General features: G+C 45.3%; 2 protein-coding genes across 2 annotated transcripts; one reads left to right on the forward strand and one right to left on the reverse strand.

Moving 5' to 3' along the window:
* The first annotated feature begins 2,910 nt into the window (after positions 1 to 2,910).
* On the forward strand, positions 2,911 to 3,444 carry LOC102846362 (chromosome unknown open reading frame, human C11orf31). Its single transcript, XM_006900416.1, is given in 3 exon segments — positions 2,911 to 3,026; positions 3,103 to 3,248; positions 3,344 to 3,444. Coding segments are annotated over 3 exon segments (363 nt in total).
* A 1,671-nt stretch (positions 3,445 to 5,115) lies between these two features.
* Positions 5,116 to 15,933, reverse strand: BTBD18 (BTB (POZ) domain containing 18). Its single transcript, XM_006900452.1, has 3 exons — positions 15,810 to 15,933; positions 5,594 to 7,154; positions 5,116 to 5,545 (listed from the first exon to the last, which is right to left on the reverse strand). The coding sequence occupies exons 1-3, from the start codon at positions 15,931 to 15,933 to the stop codon at positions 5,116 to 5,118; spliced, it is 2,115 nt and encodes a 704-aa protein (XP_006900514.1).
* Between the last annotated feature and the right edge of the window lie 5,186 nt (positions 15,934 to 21,119).

Here is a 21,119-nt window from a genome sequence, read left to right on the forward strand (position 1 = left end):
CTGGGGAGGCAGGGTACTGCTTCTGATTTTTAAGGGGTAGCCAAGGATTGTCATGTACTGTCAGGGAGGCCTCCCTTGCCATGGCTGACTATTTCATTGAAGGATGGGGGAGAAAACCCATTTAATGGAGGAGGAAGAGGTCTCTCTTCAAATTTTTATTTCTTGTTTCTTTTTCTCCTTGACTTGGATCAGCTGCTGTCCATATCTCTACCACGCTGTGATTTCATTACTCTTAGTGGACTCACACAGCCTACTTAGATTAAATCCTAACATACAATACCAGAGCACAGAGGCAACGCTAAGATTTTTCCTTGCAGGTCTCAAGGAGCCTTGCTTCTTGAGGCCCTCTGGCTTGGTCTGTGGCCCTCGTGAGAAAGTGTAAGTCTGACTTTGACAAAGGTCCCCAGGCCTTTATTCATCATTGAGGAGTTTTTAATAATGCCTCTACTTTACGAGGCTTGGGAGAGGCATACAGAGACTTTGTGTGATGGGGCCTGGGGGACAAAATCATGGGCATGATTAGGGTTTCTAGTACAGGAACCCAACTACTTCCTACTACCCACCTTTATTTTAATGGTTTTCCATAATAAAAAGATGGATTTCCTTTTGCTTGTGTCTTTGTGAGTCTCTCGGCCAGGCAAAATTCCATTAAATGCTGGGTATTTGTCTGCAGGATTGATGAGAAGAAGGGCCAGTTTCCAAAAAGGAGCAGCGATAGTTCATTGGTTTCAATCTCTTCTTCCATCTTAAACCTGGAGATCCATCCCAACAGCCTGTGTAGCTTGCTCGGCCACACCCCACCTACACTCTGCTGGGTGCTGACCTGCTCTGTGAAGCTGAACAGGTTTCTGGAGCCCTTCTAGACATTCTACTAGGGAGAAAGGCCTGGTGGTGCGCTCCTGAAAAGTGTTATGTGCTGGCAAGTCGCTTGCAACTCATAGTGACCCTATATACAAAAGCTCTGAACCCTGCTCTAACCTGAGCCAATCTTACTGTTCATGACATACCTACCCCCATTACCCCAGTCACTGAGTCAATCCCTCTCATTCAGGGTCTTGTGCTGTCCCTCCACCCTCCCAACTATGATGTCCCTCTCTAAGGACTTGTCCCTCCTTGATACATATGCAAGGTATGTCAGAGAGAATCAATCCACCTCATAGAGGGTCTTCCCCTCTTGCGCCGTCCCAAGCATGATGTCTCTCTCCAAGGACCTCTTTACAACGTGTCCAAAGTATGTCAGACGAAGCCCCAGAGTCCTTGTCTCCAAGGAGTAGCCTGGTTTAACCCTCTCCAGGATGAATCTGTTTGTTTTCTTGGCAGTCCATGGTACATTCAATACTCTTCTCCAGCACCACAGCTCAAAGGCATCAATTCTCCTTCTATCCTCCCTGGCCATTGTCCAACTCTCTGATGCATAACAAGTGATTGCAAAGACCATGGCCTGTATCAGACACACCTTAGTCTCCAGAGTGATACCATTGCTCTTCAGTACCCCGGAGAGGTCCCTAACAGTGGACTTTCCCATCCCAATACGTTTTTTGATTTCCTGGCGGCTGGTGCCAAGAGTGTTGACTGTGGAGTCAAGCCGACTAAAGTTGTTAACAATCTCAATCTCTTCACCATCCATCCTGATGCTGCCAATTGGTCCAGTGGTGAGAATCGGTCTTCTTGACATTCACTCTCTACAGGGCGTATTTGTCTGTTCTCCTGTTCTCCTAGCAGTCCATGTATATTCAATACACTTCTCCAGCACCACAGCTCAAAGGCATGAAAAGTAGTCCGGAAAAAACTTATGACTCTCATCCTTGGAATGGTACAGGACCAGGTGGTTTTGGTTCTGTTGTGCACCGGGTTGCGATAGAAACCAACTGTTTCCTTAGTCCCAGAGTTGGTAGGAGTAATGTGGACAATCACACATCATAGGAACACTTGGAAAAACACGAGGGTTTGGTTTTCATGTGAAAACCTGTGGAGGATCACAAGTCACACTTGACAGCACACAAGTTAGCTAAGTGTGAGGCTGTTTGTTTCCACTTCGAGCTCTGCTTTATGGGGGGTGGGGTCCCCATTTCCGCCTGCGCCCTGCGGTAGTAGTAATGGTCGGGGGGCCTCATACCCCACCCCCAGGCCGAGTGGAGCGCCCGAGGCCCCTCCCCCAGCGCACGAGCACGCCCCAGGCTCAGCCCCGAGCCTCCACCTCCAGCCCACGTGTGGCCCGAGGCCCCGTCCTTAGCTCGCATGTGCGCCAGAAGCCCCGCCTCCCAGGCCAAGTGGATAGCCTGAGGCCCCGCCCCCCAGGCCGAGCGTAGCGCCCTAGGCCCTTCCCTCCGTCCTCCCGACTGCGTGGAGCGCCCGGAGCACCCCCAGGCCGAACGTAGCGCCCTAGGTCCTTCCCTCCAGGTCGAGAGGTGCCTCCCGAGGCCCTGACCCCTAGTCTAAACGGTGCGCCCAAGGCTCCGTCCTCCCGACTGCGTGGAGCGCCCGGAGCCGCCCCCCAGGCCGAACGTAGCGCCCTAGGCCCTTCCCTCCAGGTCGAGGGGTGCCTCCCGAGGCCACGACCCCGAGGCCAAGCGGTGTGCCCCAGGCTCCATCCCCCCGGCTGCGTGGAGCGCCCGGAGCCCCCCAGGCCGAGCGTAGTGCCCTAGGCCCTTCCCTCCAGGTCGAGGGGTGCCTCCCGAGGCGCCGATCCCTAGGCCAAGCGGTGCGCCCCAGGCCCCATGCCCCAAGCTGCGTGGAGCCCTGAAACCCTGCCCCCAGCTCACGTGCGCGCGAGGCCCCGCCCCTAGCCCCGTGTGCGCGCCTCGCAGCTTCTTCCCGCGCTGTTTTGTGTGCAGGTTTAGGTCCCCCGTTTTCTCTGCTTTCATCTGTTCCCGCCAAGCCGCCTGTGTTCCTCCACTGGCTCCTGGCGCCATGGCTTCCCGTGGGAGGAAGCGGAAGGCCGAGGAGGCAGCGGTCGTGGCGAAGCGAGAGAAGCCGGTGGGCGACCAGGAGGCGGTGGAGGAGGCGGTCATTGTCATCGAGCATTGGTGAGAGCCGGGAAGCGCGAGGGGGCCGAGGGTCTCGCGGGCCGAGACTTGCTCCCCAACATCCCGTCTCTTCTAGCACGAGCTGACGCGTCTACGGGCGCAACGCCGCGGCCCTGAGCCAGGCGCTGCGCCTGGAGGCCCCCAAGCTTCCTGTCCGGGTGAACCCCGCCAAGCCCCGGAGGGGCAGCTTCGAGGTGACGCTGCAGCGGCCCGACGGCAGCAGTGAGTGCGGATCCGGTGGGACGCTTGGAGTGCGGGGTCTGGGCGGTCGATGGTGATGAGTATGCGACCGACCCTCGACCCTCGCGCTTTCCCAGGTGCAGAGCTCTGGACTGGGATTAAGAAGGGGCCCCCGCGCAAACTCAAGTTCCCTGAGCCCCAGGTGGTGGTGGAGCAGCTGAAGAAGTACCTCTCCTAGGCTTGGGAGCAAGTCCTCAGATTTAGGTTTGGAATGGGCGACGAGGCGGGAAGTGCGCGGATGGGGTGGCCACTTAAATTTCACATATTTCATTTAGTTGATCCCAAGATTGTCCCTATTGGGTATGTGCCTTACCTTTCTGTTGGCAAGGGAGCGGGGAATGAAATGGGTGGAAAAAATTACTTAATCCTGGGTAGTAGGTATGTTCTTTAGTTGATAGTAAATTGTAATGGTTTCTTCATAAATGAAACCTGATGCCTTTTTTGGTGTGCATTCGTACTTTTATGCATTTATTGGTATAAATCTTGTGCGCATAAGTGCCTGCCCTACCTTCCACATTGCTTGCAGGGCTTCCGACTGGTTTGTTCCAGTTGGAGCCCCACGCCCCCCAAATAGGACAATGGGAATCTTGTTAAAATACAGATCGGGATTCATTCCATCTAAAATGAAAAGGGAAATTCTCAGCAAGGGGTCAAATTGGAAGTTAGAATCCCTGATTGTTACTAAATGTTTGACTCTTAACACAGCATTAGAGTACAAGGATTTGCCCATATCTTTATCCCTAAAGCTTTACACAGGCACTGAACATGTGTGTGGGGGGGGAAGTGTGATCCTTGGACTCCTGGGCTTAAGGGGGGGGGGGGTCGAGGGCGGAAGAGGGGACATATTGTCACCTGGTTTTGTGATTGCTTGGATCCCTAACTTTTTTCCTCCCTCCTTCATTCATTTGCAGCCCTCTGTCTCTGGCGATGGTGGAACATTTATGATGGGACATGGCCAAACTTCAGTCATGTGCCTGAAGCCACACAGTTCCTTTCCTTCCAGAAATGATGGTCCAGTTGTGAGGTGACGCTCTAGTAAAGCACTGGGGAAAGTGTTGGATTTGGCTTAATAAAAGGTTTTGATAAAAATATTTGAGTAATACAGTGAACTTTAATCATGTGGTAAGGGATAGACATGAGCCAGCCTTGTGGACTTGCTCTTGCTTGTATTTTTCGTAACCTAACATTGCTGTTTTCTGGAACTCCTGGAGTCAAGGATATAGAGCATATGAGATGCTTGATAAACCATGATACAGAAGTAAATAATTTATTTCTTAAAAAAGGCAACTATTCATTTGAGCTCACTTCTTGGAAGTGAGGGCAGTCCATCTTCCTGTGGAGGTTTTAGGTAGACTTCCTACACTGGGAAGAATGAGTTTCACACACATTAGGTGCTTAATGACCTCCTTTTACTACCTCTTGCTAATCTTCCACCATTACCACTTTTTGGAACATTTTCTCTTAAAAAGAACCCACACTAGAGGGTGTTATTTCTCATCTTTTCATGAATTTGCAGTGATGAGATGCCTTATGGCCTGGCCTTGTTTTGTTCCTATGGCCTACTAGCGCTGGAGACTTGTGGGATTGGTCTTTTTTTTAAAAAAGACCATTTTTTGGAGGGGGGCAGTGGGGCCTTCATGTCTGAGTGAAAGAGACTGCAAAGAGAATTGATAATTTTCTATCAATACTAAGGACTGTTGACTTCTGCCTGGCTCCCAAAGTCTAGAAGGGAGGAAGAGATCTACCTACAAAAAGCCAGGACAACTCTTGCCTCTTGTGTTAATGGGGTATGTGCCAGCCATCTGCCAGTAAACTGCCACTTTTCCAAGGCCCCTAACCTGCCCTCTCACTACCATGTAAGTATGTCTATTTCTGTTTCTGACTCTGAGGAAGGGTCAGGCCATACAGAGAGAATAGCAGTGGGTTCCACCTTCCCCTCTGCTGTCGAGTCCACCACATCAATCTCTTCCTCATTAGAGCTGATGGGAAATGACCCCAGCAGCTCTAAGTTAATGGTCACCTTGCCTGCCTCTGGAGCAGGAGATAACACTTCATCATCCATGGTTTGTGGCACATCCAGCCCCATCTTCCGCCAGTTTGAACAGGAAGGGGAAAGGTCTTTCTGATGGGAAGGACTGAGGGAGCCAGTGTGGAGGAGTTTGTGTCTCTGACCATCCAGGGGCCTGGAGCTGGTCATTTTCAGGTCTGCAGTCCAAGAACCTCCCGCTGAAAGTACTCCTTCACTCATTTCTGAGGACATGGCAAGGGGGCTTAGGGCACTGATGGGCTCTTTGCTCTCAGAGGGCAGGACAAGGAGGTTCAAGGGCTCACTCGGCCCTTTGTTCTCACTCACAGGTTCCTTTTCCAATCCTGGGAGCTCCCTGGGCCAGAGTTCTATATCTGGTAAACACCATTCTTCTCCTTCGATCCAGTTCTTCCCTGTTTCGGTCAGGTGGTAACTGGGGGTTCTGCAGCCCTCTATCCCGGGACTCTCCAGAGATGCTGTAGGTGGCTCAGTGTAAGAGCCACAGAGCATGAAGTCCAGCATCTCCTCCAGCTCGCTGGTAGCAGCAGCACTAGTGATTCGGTACTCCTCAGCTTCACAGGGCTGACTGAGCAGGGCTGTGTCAAATGCATAGGGCTCTCTGCAGTCAGTATCTAACACAGCTTCTTTCCCTAGAAGCTCTGGACTGGACTCACATTCGGACTTTACCACTGCCTGGTCTGGGGAGTGGCTAGCAGAGAACAGAATGTCTTGTAGCCTAGAGTACACAGGAGAGTTCTGACATAGGTCTGTTTGAGTAGAGGACATTTCTGGCTCATTTACCGAGGATGGCTGAGTCCTTAAAGGAGGCTCTAGCAGGTTTCCCTGAGGTTTTGGGATCTGAGGGCTGTCTTGAGAGTCTTTAAGGGGAGGCTCCTGGACCACCTCCCAGCAGGTTCCATTGACAATCTTCCGAAGCTTCACTCTTCCAATCTGCCCCTCCTCCACAGAATTGGAGTTAGGTACCCTGTCTTCTGGGCTCCGCTTCTTTCCAAGACCTGAGGGGCTTCGAGTACCCTGTAAGGGACTTGATCTCCCTGGTTTCTGCTTGTCCTCTGGCACTTCTTTCTTTATACTCTTTTGCCGCCAAAGACGACGACCAGGGGCTGTGGACACTGAGCTAGGTCCACTTAGAATGCTGGAAGGCTTGGAAGTGCACACATCAGGAGATGGCTTTGAACGGCTTAGCCTGATCTTTCTGGGTAACAGTCTCTCATTCACAGAGGGGTACAACCTGGGTGGAGAAACAGCAGTTTGACCAAGATCAGGGTCATTTTTGTTCTCCTTAGGCCCTTGACTGCCGTTTGTTGGTGAAGAGCTTTTTTCTTGTGTTGGGCAGGCTTTAGCCTTCCTTTTGAACAGAAGGGGGCCAGGCAAGTTGTCCACATTCTGTCGACTGCTCTTTCCCTGGGGGCTTTCCTCCTTCCCTGAGGACTTGAATCTCACGGTGCCAGGAGGACAAGGAGTCTGGTTAAGAGGCAGTGGAGTTTGAGGGCGGCGACTGGGTGCTACCACCCTGGCAGAGATCGGAGATTGTAAGCATTCCCGGTTTAGTCTGCGGCCCTGAGTGGTCTTCACCAGCTTTCCACCCTCTAGCTGAAGGGATTCTAGTTCGGACACACGAAGCTGACGGGCAGCTAAGAGCACATCCTCGGCTTCTTCTCGAGATACTTCCATCTCTGAGGTGTAGAGGAAGTCCACCAACTTCCTAAGTGTCCTGATCTTCAGGCCTCCCAGCTCCAGCACCACTTTCCGACCTTGAGCTGGTTTTTCCTGCTCTAGGCGCTCTGTGAAGAAGGGGCTGCAGGCTGATAGGATGCAGCAGTGGGCCGGGACTGCCTCACCTGTAGGGAAATCCAAAAACTTTATCTCACGCATACATGTGGTCATGCGCTAAGCACAGACACCATCACCCAAATACATAGCCCCTCTGCTCATTTCCCCTCCTTAGAAATTCAGGAAATTTGTTTTTTCTACCCTGGGAAACTGCTTTTACTTTTTGCCTTGCTAATTTGTTTTATTAATGAGAGTTTAGCTCAAACATTACCAATTCCTTCAGAAAGCACGCCTTTGGATTTGATGTTCCTGGACATGTAAAAGGAGGACATTATGCTGAGTGAAATATCTCAGTCACAAAAGGGCAAATACTGCATAGTGCCACTGTTGTAAAACAGGACTGACATCAGGGTTGGGGGGAGACTGAGAAAGATGGGATAAATTATGCATACTGCATTGAAAGAGATGAGGGAAAGAATTGTTTAATAAGGTGTCATGACAGGAGTCCAGAACGAAAGCTTAAGAGTGGAGTGGACTCTGTGTGTGTGGGGGGAGATTGTATAACAAAGAATTTTACTTTTCAAAGAGAAGAGCAAACCCGGGGGGGGGGGGTGGGGAGGTTGGACAGGGAGAAAAGTGCAACAATGAATGAATGGAAATCCAAAGTCTGTAAACTTTCATTAAAATTAATACAAATTTTTAAAAAAAGGTATTCTGGTTTCATGCTTGTCCAGCTCCACTGGAACTGTCCATCTCCTTCCCTGGAGGCAGTGTTTAACCCAGTCTAGAGCATTAGCACTGCTACCAGGCAGGGATCTGCCAAAGCCCCTTTCAGGTCCAGCACTTGAGAGAGTAAACATGCCTCAGGCCTGTATGTCTATATGAAAGTTTCACAACACTTCCAGTACATTTCTAGAAAATGAGCTCATGATTCCCTACCCTCCAAAAGCCCCTCTGTTCTTTATGTCAAAATAAAGTACCACGTTTACTCTGGTGTGTGAACCTGAAAACGAGATGTCACCTTTGATTCTTCTTTATAATATTTTCTAATAATTTTCATGAAGTAAGTACATCCTGAGTACTTACTATGATCCAGAAATTATTTCAACAGTTTTAGCACTATCAGTTCAGTTTCATGTTCACTACAAGTCTATGAATTAGCTACTAATATTAGTTGCTATGTGCCACTGAGTTGGAATCAACTCATAGCTGACCTTCTAGAGGGTTTTTCAGAGGCTGTAAATAGCATGGGAGGAGACTGCCTAGCTTACTCCCAAAGAGCAGCTAGAGGATTTGAACTACCTACTTTTGGGTTGGCAGTGCAACTCTACCGCTAAGTCACCAGAGCTCCCTGGTATTATTACAAATGAGTGAATTAAGGCTTATTTAATAACATGCCCAAGATTATACATCTTTAGGGTGGTGCAAATGGTTTTTTTAAAAAAATTAAAAAAATTTATCATTAATTTCAATGAAAATTTAGAGAGACTTTGGATTTCCATTCATTGTTACACTTTTCTCCACTCCCAACCCTACCCCCTAGTACACTACCCTCTTGGAAAAGTAAAAGAAAAATTCTTTCATTGTTATACAATCCCTCCTCCCAGGTCCACTCCACTATGCAGCCTTCACTCTGGACTCCTGTCATGACAAAAATACCTAATCACATATCCCTTTTAAACAGTTTTCTCCCTCATCTGTTTCAATGCAGTATACATTATTGAACCCATCTTTCTCAGTCTCCCCTCAACCCCGAGGTTAGTCGTGTTTTACAACAGTGGTACCATGCAGTATTTGTCCTTTTGTGACTGAGATACTTCACTCAGCATAATGCCATCCAGGGTCACCCATTTTGAATAATATTGCATAAGTTCCTTGTTTTTGAATGCAGCGTAGTATTCCATTGTGCGAATATACCACAGCTTCTCTATCCATTCGTTTGTTGATGGGCACTTGGGTTGTTTCCAACTCCTTGCTGTTGTGAACAAAGGCGCGATAAATATGGGTGTTCGTATACCTGCTTGGATGTCAGTTATGGTCTCTTTGGGGTATATTCCGAGTAGTGGAATTGCTGGGTCAAATGGTATCTGTATTTGGAACTTGTTGAGAAAGCGCCATACCGCCTTCAACAGTGGTTGCACCATTTTACACTCCCACCAACAGTGAATATGGGTTCCAGTTTCTCCACAACCTCGCCAGCATTTGTTGCTTGCTGTTCTATTAAATTTTGCTTTTCTGACTGGGGTGAGATGATATCTCATAGTTGTTTTGCAAATGGTTTTTAAACCCACCCAGGGAAATAAAGCCCTGGTGACCTGTTTCAGTGAAGATCCTTCAATCTAAATTACTTTGGTTCCGCCACACAGCGGCTCTCCATCAGATTCTGATTCTGGAAGAGACTGCCTATCTTTCTCCTGCAGATGCTGACGTTCTCAACTTTGTGGCCATTCTGGTTAGCAACCTGATAGTTACACGGGGATGCTATGAATCATAGCTGACTAGATGGCACCTAACAACATCACCAGCAAGGCTCCTGGCATAAAAACCTATGGTCCTACCCTGCAACACATGGTGTTATCAGAAATTGGACTTCACCTCATAGAATTAGGATTTTTGGTTATCTTTTAAAGCAGCATATAAGGGGGAGGGAGAGGGTAGGAAATGTGCAATAATGAATTAATTTAAAACAAAAAGTGTATTTAATAGTTTAAAAAAATAGTAAAAAAAAACCCCAAACAACCAAAAACAGGTAAGATTTGGACCCAGGAAATCTGTCTACAGAGTCCAAGATCTTGGGCTCTTCATAAGTTTCAAAATTCTCTTTAATAGCTCATACACATCTATTTCTATTGTTGTTATTTGATGTCAAGTCACCTGTGGCTGTACAACAGCCCTAAACCCTGCTCTATCCTGTGCCAATCTTACTGTCTCTGACACACCTACTTCCATTACCCCAGTCACTGAATCAATCCATCTCATCGAGGATCTTCCTCTCTTGAGCTGTCCCTCCACCCTCCCAAGCATTATGACCCTCTCCACGACTGGTCGCTCCTTGCAACATGTCAGACAAATCTTCAGAATCCTTGCCTCCAAGAAGCAGCCTGGTCTTGCCCTCTCTAGGACAACCTGTTCATTCTCTTAGCAGTCCATGGTATATTCAACACTCTTCTCCAGCACCACAACTCAAAGGCATCAATTATCCTTTCTATCATCCCTGATGTAATAGCAGGTAATTACAAAGACAGCTACAGGTTTGAAGCCTGTACTCCAGACCACTGAGGATCATCTGGGCACATCTATTTCTACTCATCCTTAATGCTAGTACTTTAGGCCAACATCCTCTCCTAGATTATGGAACAACATGTCTGGGCTCATGAAGAATTCAATAAAGCACATACAGCAAGAGTGTTGTTCTGAAAACAGGCATTTGATCACATCAACTGTTTTAATGTCTTTCAATACATTTCCCAGTATCCTGATGAGCTCTAGATTTTAGTGCCTGTCTTTATCCAGACTTCTTTGGTCAATATACTTATTGCAACATGTGCTCCAGCAATACAAATACCTGGGTACACCTCTGGAAGTCCACCTATTCTGATTTGTCCTTTTCTCCCCCTCCCCTTAATTCTCTTTATTAAGGGCTTCCAACTTAGGAGTTAATTTTTGTTCTTATTTTGAGAATTTCCTTCCTTCTCTTATTACTTTGTTGATACTTTCCCCTCTTTTTTTATTAAATTTTATTAATTTTAATGAACAGTTAGAGATTTGGGGTTTCCATTCATTCATTGTTACACTATTTTCTCTACCTTCCCCCTCAGTTCATTCCTTTTATTCCCCCCCTTGAAAGTCTGTTTTAATTGTCCCATTGCCACAGTGCTTGTCAAAGCCAGTTCTGATTAATCTCCTTTGTCAGTGTGTCCTTTGCCATTTCCTATCACTCCTCCCTGAGAGAGACTTCACCCTGATTCATAAGGAAAAGGGGACGGTGTATTCTCTTAGCTACTTCCTGCTGAAAAGGGACGCTGTAGGCTTCAGGTGATTTGTCCTTTTTATGTCATGTCCCTGCCTACAGACCTCCCTAAATCTAGGAGATAATCCTTTTTTATACTTCCTTATTGGCCTGTAAAGGAATACAGTACCGTGGGCTATGCTGACTGAACGGCTTGTTAGTGGTTTGAATCCACCTGCTGCTCCTTGAGAGAAAGATGGACAATGTCCTGTTAACATCTTCAGCCTTGGAAACCCAATGAAGAGTCAAAACTGAAACCAATAGCAGTGGGTTTGTCTTTATTGGTCCATAACCAAAAAATCCAAACTTGGATTTTGACTCAGTAATCCCAAAGAACAGGCTGTAAGTTTTGAAAAATTTTGTGATTTTATTGAAATTAATTTTTCATTCAATAATTCATACACACTTGTTCTATAACATTTTAAATAACAAGATAATAATTTTTTCCTATTTCTCTGTAATTCTGATTTCCATTAATCGTTCTAACCTCTGCTCATCTTCTCTTTCTTTAGATACTATGTTGATCATGTTCTTATTGGATATTACCTTTCCCTTCACCGCACTGACTATATGTGCTTAGTATCTATTTACTCATTTTCACTCCCCTCTCTCTTCATTCCATTCAAAGATTCTGTCTTATAACCATCCAAAAATGATTCTATGTATACACATTTTGTTAGTTTTTTTCTAACAGCAGTCTTATGAACAGGAGGTCAGTTGTAATACCAACCCAGAGAGAGGTAGTTTCTATCGACCAGCTTGCTCTTTGGGTAAAAAATGGGCAATCCCCTCCCATGTGATTTACAGCCTCTGAAATGTTCCAGTGTCAGTTATGGGTTACTTCCAACTTGACAGAGACTTATAAAATATTTGTCCTTTTGAGACTGACTTATCTCATGCAGCATAATGTCCTTTTTTAATTTTTTAATAATGCCCTCTTCACATGCATCCATCTTATGCAGTTTCTTGGACTTTTTTTTCTTTTTGTAGCATAGTATGTTTAGTACTCTTCTTCAGCACCACAACTCCAAGGCATTGTAAGTCTTCTGTTATCCTTAATAATCTAGTTTCTCTTCTGCTAACTGTGCATCTTCAGTTATATTTGATAGTCTATTTACACCATAGATTAAAGCTCCTATGTTTTCCCGTTTGCCCCAATTTTTCCTTTGATGTTACTTTAGGTTTTATAGTAAGTCTTTGAGCCATTTAGTTTTTGTACATGGTATAAGGCAAGGATCTTGTTTCAATTTGTTGCAAATAGATGCCAGTTTTCCCAGCACCATTTGTTAAAGAGTCTCTTTTCCCTATTTAATGGACTTCACTTCTTTGTCAAAGATCAGCTCACCATAAGTGGGTGGGTTTATTTCTGGGTTCTCAAATCGATCCCATAGGGAACTCTGCTGGCACAGTCTATAGCTAGCTGCACCGCTAAGCCAAATGTTGTTCGTCCCCAACTATTGGAACACACCAGTGACGCCATGGGAGAAAGATGGGCAATCTCCTCTCATTGTGATTTCCAGCCTCGGAAACCCAATGGAGGGTCATTATGAGTGGGACTGATTCAATTAACAGTGAGTTTGAGCTTTGAAGGATTCTATTCCATTGGTCTATGTACTATTACTGAAGTGTGTTGATTACTGCAGCTGTGTAGCAGGTTTTGATAACAGGAAATAGGAGGCTGACTACTTTGTTTTTCTTCTATAACAGTCTTTACTTATCCAGGGTCATTTTTGTTTCCATATAAAGTTAGTGATTACTTTTTCCATCTCTTAGAAGGGGGATGACAGGATCTGTCATCAATTGAGACAGCCTGTACCCCTTGTGGACATGAACTGACACATCTTTATCCAAAGGAGTGGCTGATGGGTTTAAACACTGACTTTTTTTTTTAAACAATGACTTTTGAGTTAGCATCCCATCACTTAAGCACTGTAACACCAAGGTTCCCTCATAAACATATACTTACTTAATTTTGCTATTTATATTTTTCCATAAAAATCCAATTCTATGAGTTTGATTCTTAGAGATCCTACAGGACAGTGCATGTCCAACGCTGGAAATCTTTATGGAAGGAGACTGCCGTACCATTCACTACTGAAGTGACTGATGGTTTTAGAACATTAATTCCCTTCTAGTTAGCACTTGAGCATTTAACTACTGTGCCAGGGATTACTAATTAACATTACATAGTTACGTCACATTTCCCCCCCACCCATGATATCCTTAAAGACTTTGTATCTCTGCAGATTGCAGAGACTTATACAACGTTAAGCTGAACAAAAGAAGGGAACACTGCATGGCTTAAAAATAAGTATGCGTATGTGTCAAGGTTGTATTTCTTCCCACCCCCCATACCTATTAAATCTGTCTGCTGAAAAAAAATAATTCAAGAAGCTGTACTATATGAAGGAGTATAATGCAGATGACACAACCTTGCTGAAAATGAAGAGGGCTTGAAATATTAGCTGCAGAAGATCAAAGACTACAGCTTTTACTATGGATTACATCTTAACATCAAGAAAACAAAAATCCTCACAACTGCACCTACACGCTGACATCCTAATAGATAAGAAACATTTAAATTGTTAATAATTTCATTTACTTTGATCCACAATCAAAACTCATGTAACATTAGTCAAATCAAAAGATATGTTGCATTGGGAAAATTTGCTCTCAAGGGCCTCTCCAAAGTGCTAAAGAGCAGGGGTAGCAATTTAAAGACCAAAGCGTGCTTGAGTCAAACTATGGTCTTTTCAATTCTTATGTATTTGAAAGTTGGACATTGAATAAGGACAGCAGGAGAATAGTTAATGACTTTGAATTGTGAAGCTGGAGAATACTGAATATCCCACGGATTGTCAAAAGAACAAACAATTCAGTCTTGGTGGAAGTGCAACCAAAGAGCTCCTTAGAGGCAAATATGGTGAAACTTTGTCTCACATACTTTTGACATGTTTTCAGAAGGGATCAGTCTTTAGAAAAAGACATGACACTGGGATTTATGGTGGGTCAGAGAAAGATAGGAAGAACCTCAACAAGATAGACTGACACTGTAACTATAACAAATTGTCTTGAGCATAACAGAGATACTGAGGATGCCACAGGATAGGCAAAGTTCAGATCTATTGTTTACAGGGTCCTAAGAGTCATAGTTGACTGACAGTTGACAACACCCTAACAATGTTAGTTGTCATCATCCTTTTGTAAACTTGAGTTCCAGAGAGAAGATACTAGCCTATTTATAACTTCAATACTAAGTAACAAAACTAAGACCTAACTCAGTTCATCAAATTCCCAGTCTTGGGCATTTTACCAGGTTCTACCCCACAATAATTTACTATTTTCAGTATGATGGGGAGGGGGGGAATAAGCTATGTTTTTAGTTCAAAAAACAATTAAAGCCACCAATTTGGGAGTAAGGGGGAGAAACAAGAAAACAACCCTTATGCAACAGCATGGCAAGAAAATGGGAAAATATGAAATAGCTTTATCTTATGCTTAAATTAGGGAGCTCTGGTGGCCTAGTGGTAAGAATCTGTGTTGCAATCCCAAAGGCACACCGTTTGAATCCACCTGCTGCTCCACGGGAGAAGAGTGGGCAATTTCCTCCTGTGCTATTATTGCCTCTGAAAACTCTTTGGAGGGTCAGCTATGGATAGCTTCCGACTCGACGTACACAACAATATATTGTTCTTAGTGTAGTCACAGTACTGTACTGTTCTTAGTGTATTTAGAGTACTGTATGCTTTACTTCTTAACTTTTAAAAATGTGCAGGGGGAGCGGGAAATTAATAATGGGATAGTACAATTTGATGGGTGAGGGAAATTGGAAGAATCTGTTCTGGAAAACAGTGTATTCGAATTTTGTAAATGGGAGGGGTGGGCAATGAGAAGGGTGCAACAATGAATGAATGGAAATCCAAAGTCTCTAAATTTTCATTAAAATAAAAAAAATTATTAAAAAGTTTAAAAACACACACACAAAAAGAATTTTATAAATAAACTAGTATCATCATCATAATAATAATTTTTAAAAAAACCTGAGATACATGCTCCGTCCTAATAAATTTGACCATCATAAAAAACTTTTAGTCACTCAAATACATTGCTTTATAGCATTTATTACAATTGTACAATGTGATTATTTACATCTTCTCTAATCCTTGCTGTACTCTTTGCCTTTACCATATCCACCCATTTGCCACTCTCTGCTCCTTCCTCCTCCCCCCAAATCACTGCCCACCCTCCACAACTGTTCCTACCTGTGTGTGAATCTTTCCTTAGTCTTTTTTTCTATTTTTTCCTCCCCCCATCAGTTATGCATGTCCTGTTCCAGATTGTTAACTGCAATTTACACAATATTTGAGCATCCATTCACTTCAGACTGCCCTTCCCTTCACCTGTTCCAAAACTGTTCATTATCTATCCATTTATTTCCTGCTCGCCCTGTTCACATGTTCTCAATCTTCCTAACTATTCCTTTAATACATGATTCACATTTAATAGCATTTGTTCATGAAACTTTTAATATTAGTTTAATTTTTCAAGAGAAAAGCCTAGGCACAATTTTACTCTTGTAAAACAGCAATTGTCCTATAAACTGCTCTCTTCCAAGGGGCTTATAGTACTCAAACACAATGACAGTGCATTTTCCTGGTTTTGTCTTCATCTTATCATATGGTGAGTTTTCAATTGAGTGCCACCAGTGTCTTACCTTCTGCCCGCAGAAGGACATCACAGAACACACCGCTCTGCTGCTGGTGATGAAGCTGCAAAAAAGCCAATCGGAAGAATTGAGGATTCTTGTACAGGATTTTGGAGTTGGCAGGAGAGCACATGTTGGTAGTCTCTTTACAAACCTTCTTGGTTGTCACAGATGAGATTCCTGTGGGTGAGAGAATACATTTCAGAGACTTAATTTTATCTAATTTGCTTTTATCTTTAAAATGGCAGGGATATATTGGAAGTGAGAGATGGTATGAGTTGAGAAAATCAGTGTAGCACTTGGTGCCAAGCGTGTTTTTTAAGGATCGAATATTCATAGTAGTTACATGTGGGAGTAGTTACAAGAGAAGTCTAGGTTTCAGTGTTGGCTCTGCTATCCGTTACCCTAGCTGGATGATCTGGGGCAAATACCTCGACTTCTTTAAGTCTCACTTTTCTCATCTTTGTGAGCAGTAATGTTTGGGAATGGTAATGATCATACTTATTGTGATAAAAGTAACTGACAAACATATATTAAACGGGCCAATGCCTAGAAAGTATGTGCCTAGCACATACCTGTTGTTTTTGTGTACTGTTGATCTGAAACAACTCACAGGTGACTCTCCAGCGGGTTTTCAGAGGCAGTATAATCGCATGGAAGCAGACCGCCCATCTTTTTCCAGCGGAGCTGCTGCTGGATTCAAGCTTCATGCCTTCAGGTTGGCAGCACAGCTTCTTACCACTAGGCCACCAGAGCTACCTTGGTACATAACCATCACCCCAAAAATGGGAGCCATTCTTGTATTCATTCACATTCCTACTGAAACGCAACTCCTGCTGTCTACACACCACTTTTCAAGTCCATGGATATAATCCTCTGTTTAACACTTTTAAATTAGCTCTATGGGGGGGCTCTGGTGTGTCCCGAGGTCCCGCAGGGATTCGGCTACGTCTCTCTGGAGGTTCTAAGCCACCGGTGGCTCAGAGAGAGAAAGGTGAGCTGTCTCCTCCCGTGTGATTTACAGCTCAGAAGCCCGGGGGAGGGTAAGCAATGAACTGGCTCCCACTCAGGCAATGAATGAGGTCACACACACCTTTGCTCTAAACTCCTTTTCTCACACTCACCAGCAGAGGGTGCACGATTAAGAAGTAAGTGAAGCTGGACTAGGTGGGAAGGAGGTTTCCGAAGGTAAGACGTTTCCCAGTTCAGAGGTTCTAGAATAAAGGACGTCTTTGTGACCCTGGAAATTAGCAAAGAACTTGGGCCTTTATTTCGGTGTTTCCGTCTGGCGAACTGCCTCGAGAACCAGAGAATAAGATTAGGTGGCACTGTACCCTTCCCAAAGCAAACCTGCCACCCTGATTTCCCGTTAGTACCTTGCGGGCTTGTTGCACTGAATCGCCCAGGCGGACTGCACAGGCGTGATCCTTTCTTACCAGGCACTTTTCTGTATGGTGGCAACAAAGGTCTGAATTAAAGGGGTCAAAACTATCAGGAAAGAGCAGAACAGTACATTACCAAAGTGCAGTCTGGATTCTGACACTGATGCGGGTGGAGGATGACAGGTAATTGCAAGAGTCCACGGTCCCGCCCGGGGAGGGGAGGGGGACACCCCTTCCACCCACCGAGGCCTGGCCCTGCCCCGTCCCCACCCGGGAATCTTTCCGCAGGAGGGCTTGCTCCTCCTGTCCACTTCACTGTGCTCGATCCCCTGGCCAGCCCCACGCGCGCGCGTGGAGGGTGAGCAAAGCTGCACAGGTGGGCTTCTGGCCTGAGCGGTTCCCGTTGCCCTCCAGAGCCGAGAAAATAAAAAGAAAAGCCAAGTTGTGAGAGCAGCCAGGTTTTCGGGGTGGGCCTTGCAAAGCAGAGTCCTCCGCCCGCGGGGGGCCCGGCCCAACTCCTTTCAAGAGACCTTTGGCGCGCGATGGCTTCTGGGAATGGAGCGTGAATGACCCGGGGTGGGGGTGGTCTGAATTTGGGGTTCGCCCTCACAACTCGCGTCGGGTCACAGGGGCTTGCACCCACCCCGGCACGCTCCTACCACTCAGGCAATCACGTGCACTGGGGGTGGTGGTGGTGGTGGTGGCCGCGAGAACCCAGGCTGCGTGGCCCGCCCACGCCACGCGCCCCCGCTTGTCCTCGCGCGGGCAGCGTCGTGGGGCTGACGTCCGTCCAGCCCTTCAGCCTACGTCGGCTGAGTACGTCATCCCCATTGGCCGAGAGCGACTCGGACAGCCAATCAGAGAGCGAGGAGAACTTTGGGCGGGAGTCTCGAGGGACTTTCCTACCCTACGGCGAGAGGCGGCCGGAGCGTGAGGGGAAGCGGTCACTTTGGCTTCGTGTGACCAGCAAAAGCAGCCTGCGCCGAGGGTCAGCAAAGCGCAGGCCCAAGGTACTTGAAGACCCCCTGAGGCCTGTCCTCGCACCCCCGAAAGGCTGTAAAGAGGCCTGGCAGGCTCAGAACGCCCCCCTTCCCCGGGGCTAACGGAGCAGCAAGTCCCCGTATTCTAGTCTCGATAGGTCCCCGAAGCCAGGGAATGTTCTGGAACAAGGTTTATGAGCTGCGTTCTGAATCCATCTTTCTCTTTGCTTCCATGCCCTTAGAGCAGCTCTGGTGGCGTGGTCTATAGCGAGTTGCTCTGCTAACTCAGAGGCCTGAGGTTCGAATCCGCCAAGAGCTCCCCACGAGAGAGAGCGAGGCCTGGGGCGTGGGGGATGTTTGAGTAGCACAGTTCCTGACTGCTGGGGACTAAAATAGAAATGATTTCAAGAGTAAACGTTGGAGTTAGAGACCTGCTATGTGCCACGGGGCGGGAGGAGCTTCGGTCTGCCCTCAGGTGATGTTCCCACCTGGGCAGGAATGGCTGCACGAGGACACAGGGGCCAGGGAGGAGGCAGGGGACGCAAAGAGGAGAGGTGAGTTGTGCAACACATTCTAATATGGCTTGCTTCATACCCTAATGAGAAAAAAAAATTGGGGGCATTTCGGTTATTATTTCTCCTCTTTGGAGACCTACTACGAAAAGGAGCAGACGATTTTCAGCTGCCGTTGTCATTTTGAAAAGGAAGCAAGTCATGAAAGTGAAAGGACATAAAAGTTAGCAAAAGGACAGATTTCAGATTTTGTCAGCAGCATAAAGAAAAGGGAGGGAAGGGAAATGCTGAAGGCAGAATATTACATTCCTTGTTTATATAGCATCTGTTACTGTGGCATCAAGACTTGGCGAGGCAGGTGGGGTCTCAGGATGGGTGATGCAGTGCAAGCACTCAGAAGGGGAAAAAATGGTAACTCCTGCATATATTGCCATCAGGAGGAAAGGAAATTACCTTTTTTATTTTGTTTTGTTTTTTAAAAAAGCATAATCAAGGAGCCTTGGGAGCACAGTGAACTAAGAGTCGGGTTGTTACCTGTAGGAAGTTGGAACCCACCTGCTGTAACATGGGGAAAAGACAGAGTGATCTGTTTTAAAGATTTACAACCTTAGGGGCACCACTTCTCTGTCCTGCAGACTGTGAGCCAGAATCAGCTTGATGGCAAGTGGCTGGGTTGTTGTTGTTTTTTTTTAAATTTTGTTTTTGAGAAGAACAATTTTTATGCCTTTTTTTTTTTTAAAAAAAAAAAAAGGAACCCTTTTAGTTCAATTTTGTGTTAGAATTTCGACCGGAAATGGTAAATGGCCATTTCTCCCAGGGCTTCCAAAATAGCAGACCTTGGATGGTTATATGTAGCCACCAGAGGGTAGAAAGGAGTAAAAATATTTGCTATCTTTTGTTTGGCTTTTTAGCAGTTATTTTTTGGACTTGAAGTAGGTTGTTTTTTTAAATTGTGTACTTCCTGACTTGATAGTTATCGTGTTCATAGATTCGAACTGCTTACCTTTGTGCTGACAGCACAGTTCCTTACCATTAAACATCAAGAGAACAAAAATTCATCTGAGCAAATAAGATTAATGAAATGAGACATTGCATTATTTAAAAAAACCCAACAAAACTTAAAAACCCAAAACAAAAAATCTTCACCACTGGACTGATAAGTAATGTAATGATATGTAGAGAAAAGACTGAAATAGTTGACAGTTGAATCTTACGTGGATTAATAGTCATAAGTAACAATCAATACCAGGAGATGAGATGTAATTCATTGGGCAAGTCTTCTGTCAGGCACCTCTCTAAAATAACTGTGCAGTAGTGATGTTAGTTTGAAGATGGAAGTGTGCCTGATTCAAGTCATAGTCTTTGTAAGTGGTCACTTGCTGTGCCTCTGAGTACTGGACAGTGCATAAGGAGGAAAGAAGAAGAATTGATGCCTTTGAGTTGTGGTGTTGGAGTACGAAATATGCTATGGACTACCAAGAGAACAAACAGATAATATCTTGGAAAATGTGCAGCCAGAAAGCTCCTTGGAAACAAGGAAGGTGAAGCTTTCTCTCACATACTTTGGGCATTTTGCTAGGTGAAGATATTCCTTAGGAAGAGACATCATGCTTGGAAAAGTGGAGGGGCAGCGAAAGAGGGGAAGACCCTTAATGAGGTAGATTGACACCATGACTTCAGCAATGGGTTCAAGTATGTCAGAGATGATGAGAATGGCACAGGATAGGAAAGGGTTCAGATCTGTTGTTCATAGGGTTGCTGAGTTGTGCTCAACTCGACGGCACTTAACAGTTTTAGTCTATTTTAGAAGGCGATTCAGCCATCAATTTGTATAATAATTTTAATATTTTAAAAATCCTTTAAATACATCTTTGAATTTTTCAACTTTTCATGGTAGCTTTTAAAATATATATATACATAAATATATAAAGATATAAACATATAAAGATATAAACTTTGAGAGTTGTAAAACCAAGCCCTAAAGGAACCAACTCATGCACTAAGAACAAAACAGCAAAATAAAACCAAAAAGAAAAAAATTCAGACAAAAATCACCCTACATCTCTAAAATAGATTCTCAATATGCTATCTTTGTCTTGCTACGACTCTCGTCCACATCTTTATCACTATAGCATCTTTTAACTAATGGCTTTCAGTTTTGCTTCTTTTTAATATGTGTTATATGAATAGCCAGATTTTTTTAAACTGTTGTTGTTATATGCTGTTGAGTCGCCTTCAACACATAGTGACCCTGTGTACAAGAGCCCTAAATCCTGCTCTATCCTCTGCCATCCTCACCATCTCCGACACACCTACTCCCATTACCCCAATCATTGAATCAGTCCATCTCACTGAGGGTCTTCCTCTCCTGCGCTGTCCCTCCACCCTCCCAAGCATGATGTCCTTCTGCAAAGACTGGTCCCTCCTTACCACATGTCCAAAGTA

This window comes from Elephantulus edwardii, unplaced genomic scaffold, assembly GCF_000299155.1.
Source record: "Elephantulus edwardii isolate Elephantulus edwardi_28Jun2011 unplaced genomic scaffold, EleEdw1.0 scaffold00284, whole genome shotgun sequence".
NCBI classification, from domain to species: Eukaryota; Metazoa; Chordata; class Mammalia; order Macroscelidea; family Macroscelididae; genus Elephantulus; species Elephantulus edwardii.

Coding starts and splice junctions, on each gene's coding strand:
- BTBD18 (XM_006900452.1), bottom strand. CDS start 15,933: ATGTGCTCTCCTGCCAACTCCAAAATCCTGTACAAGAATCCTCAATTC. Junction 7,155..15,809: donor TGTCCTTCTGCGGGCAGAAG/GTAAGACACTGG, acceptor ATTTCCCTACAG/GTGAGGCAGTCCCGGCCCAC. Junction 5,546..5,593: donor GAGAACAAAGGGCCGAGTGA/GCCCTTGAACCT, acceptor AGAGCCCATCAG/TGCCCTAAGCCCCCTTGCCA.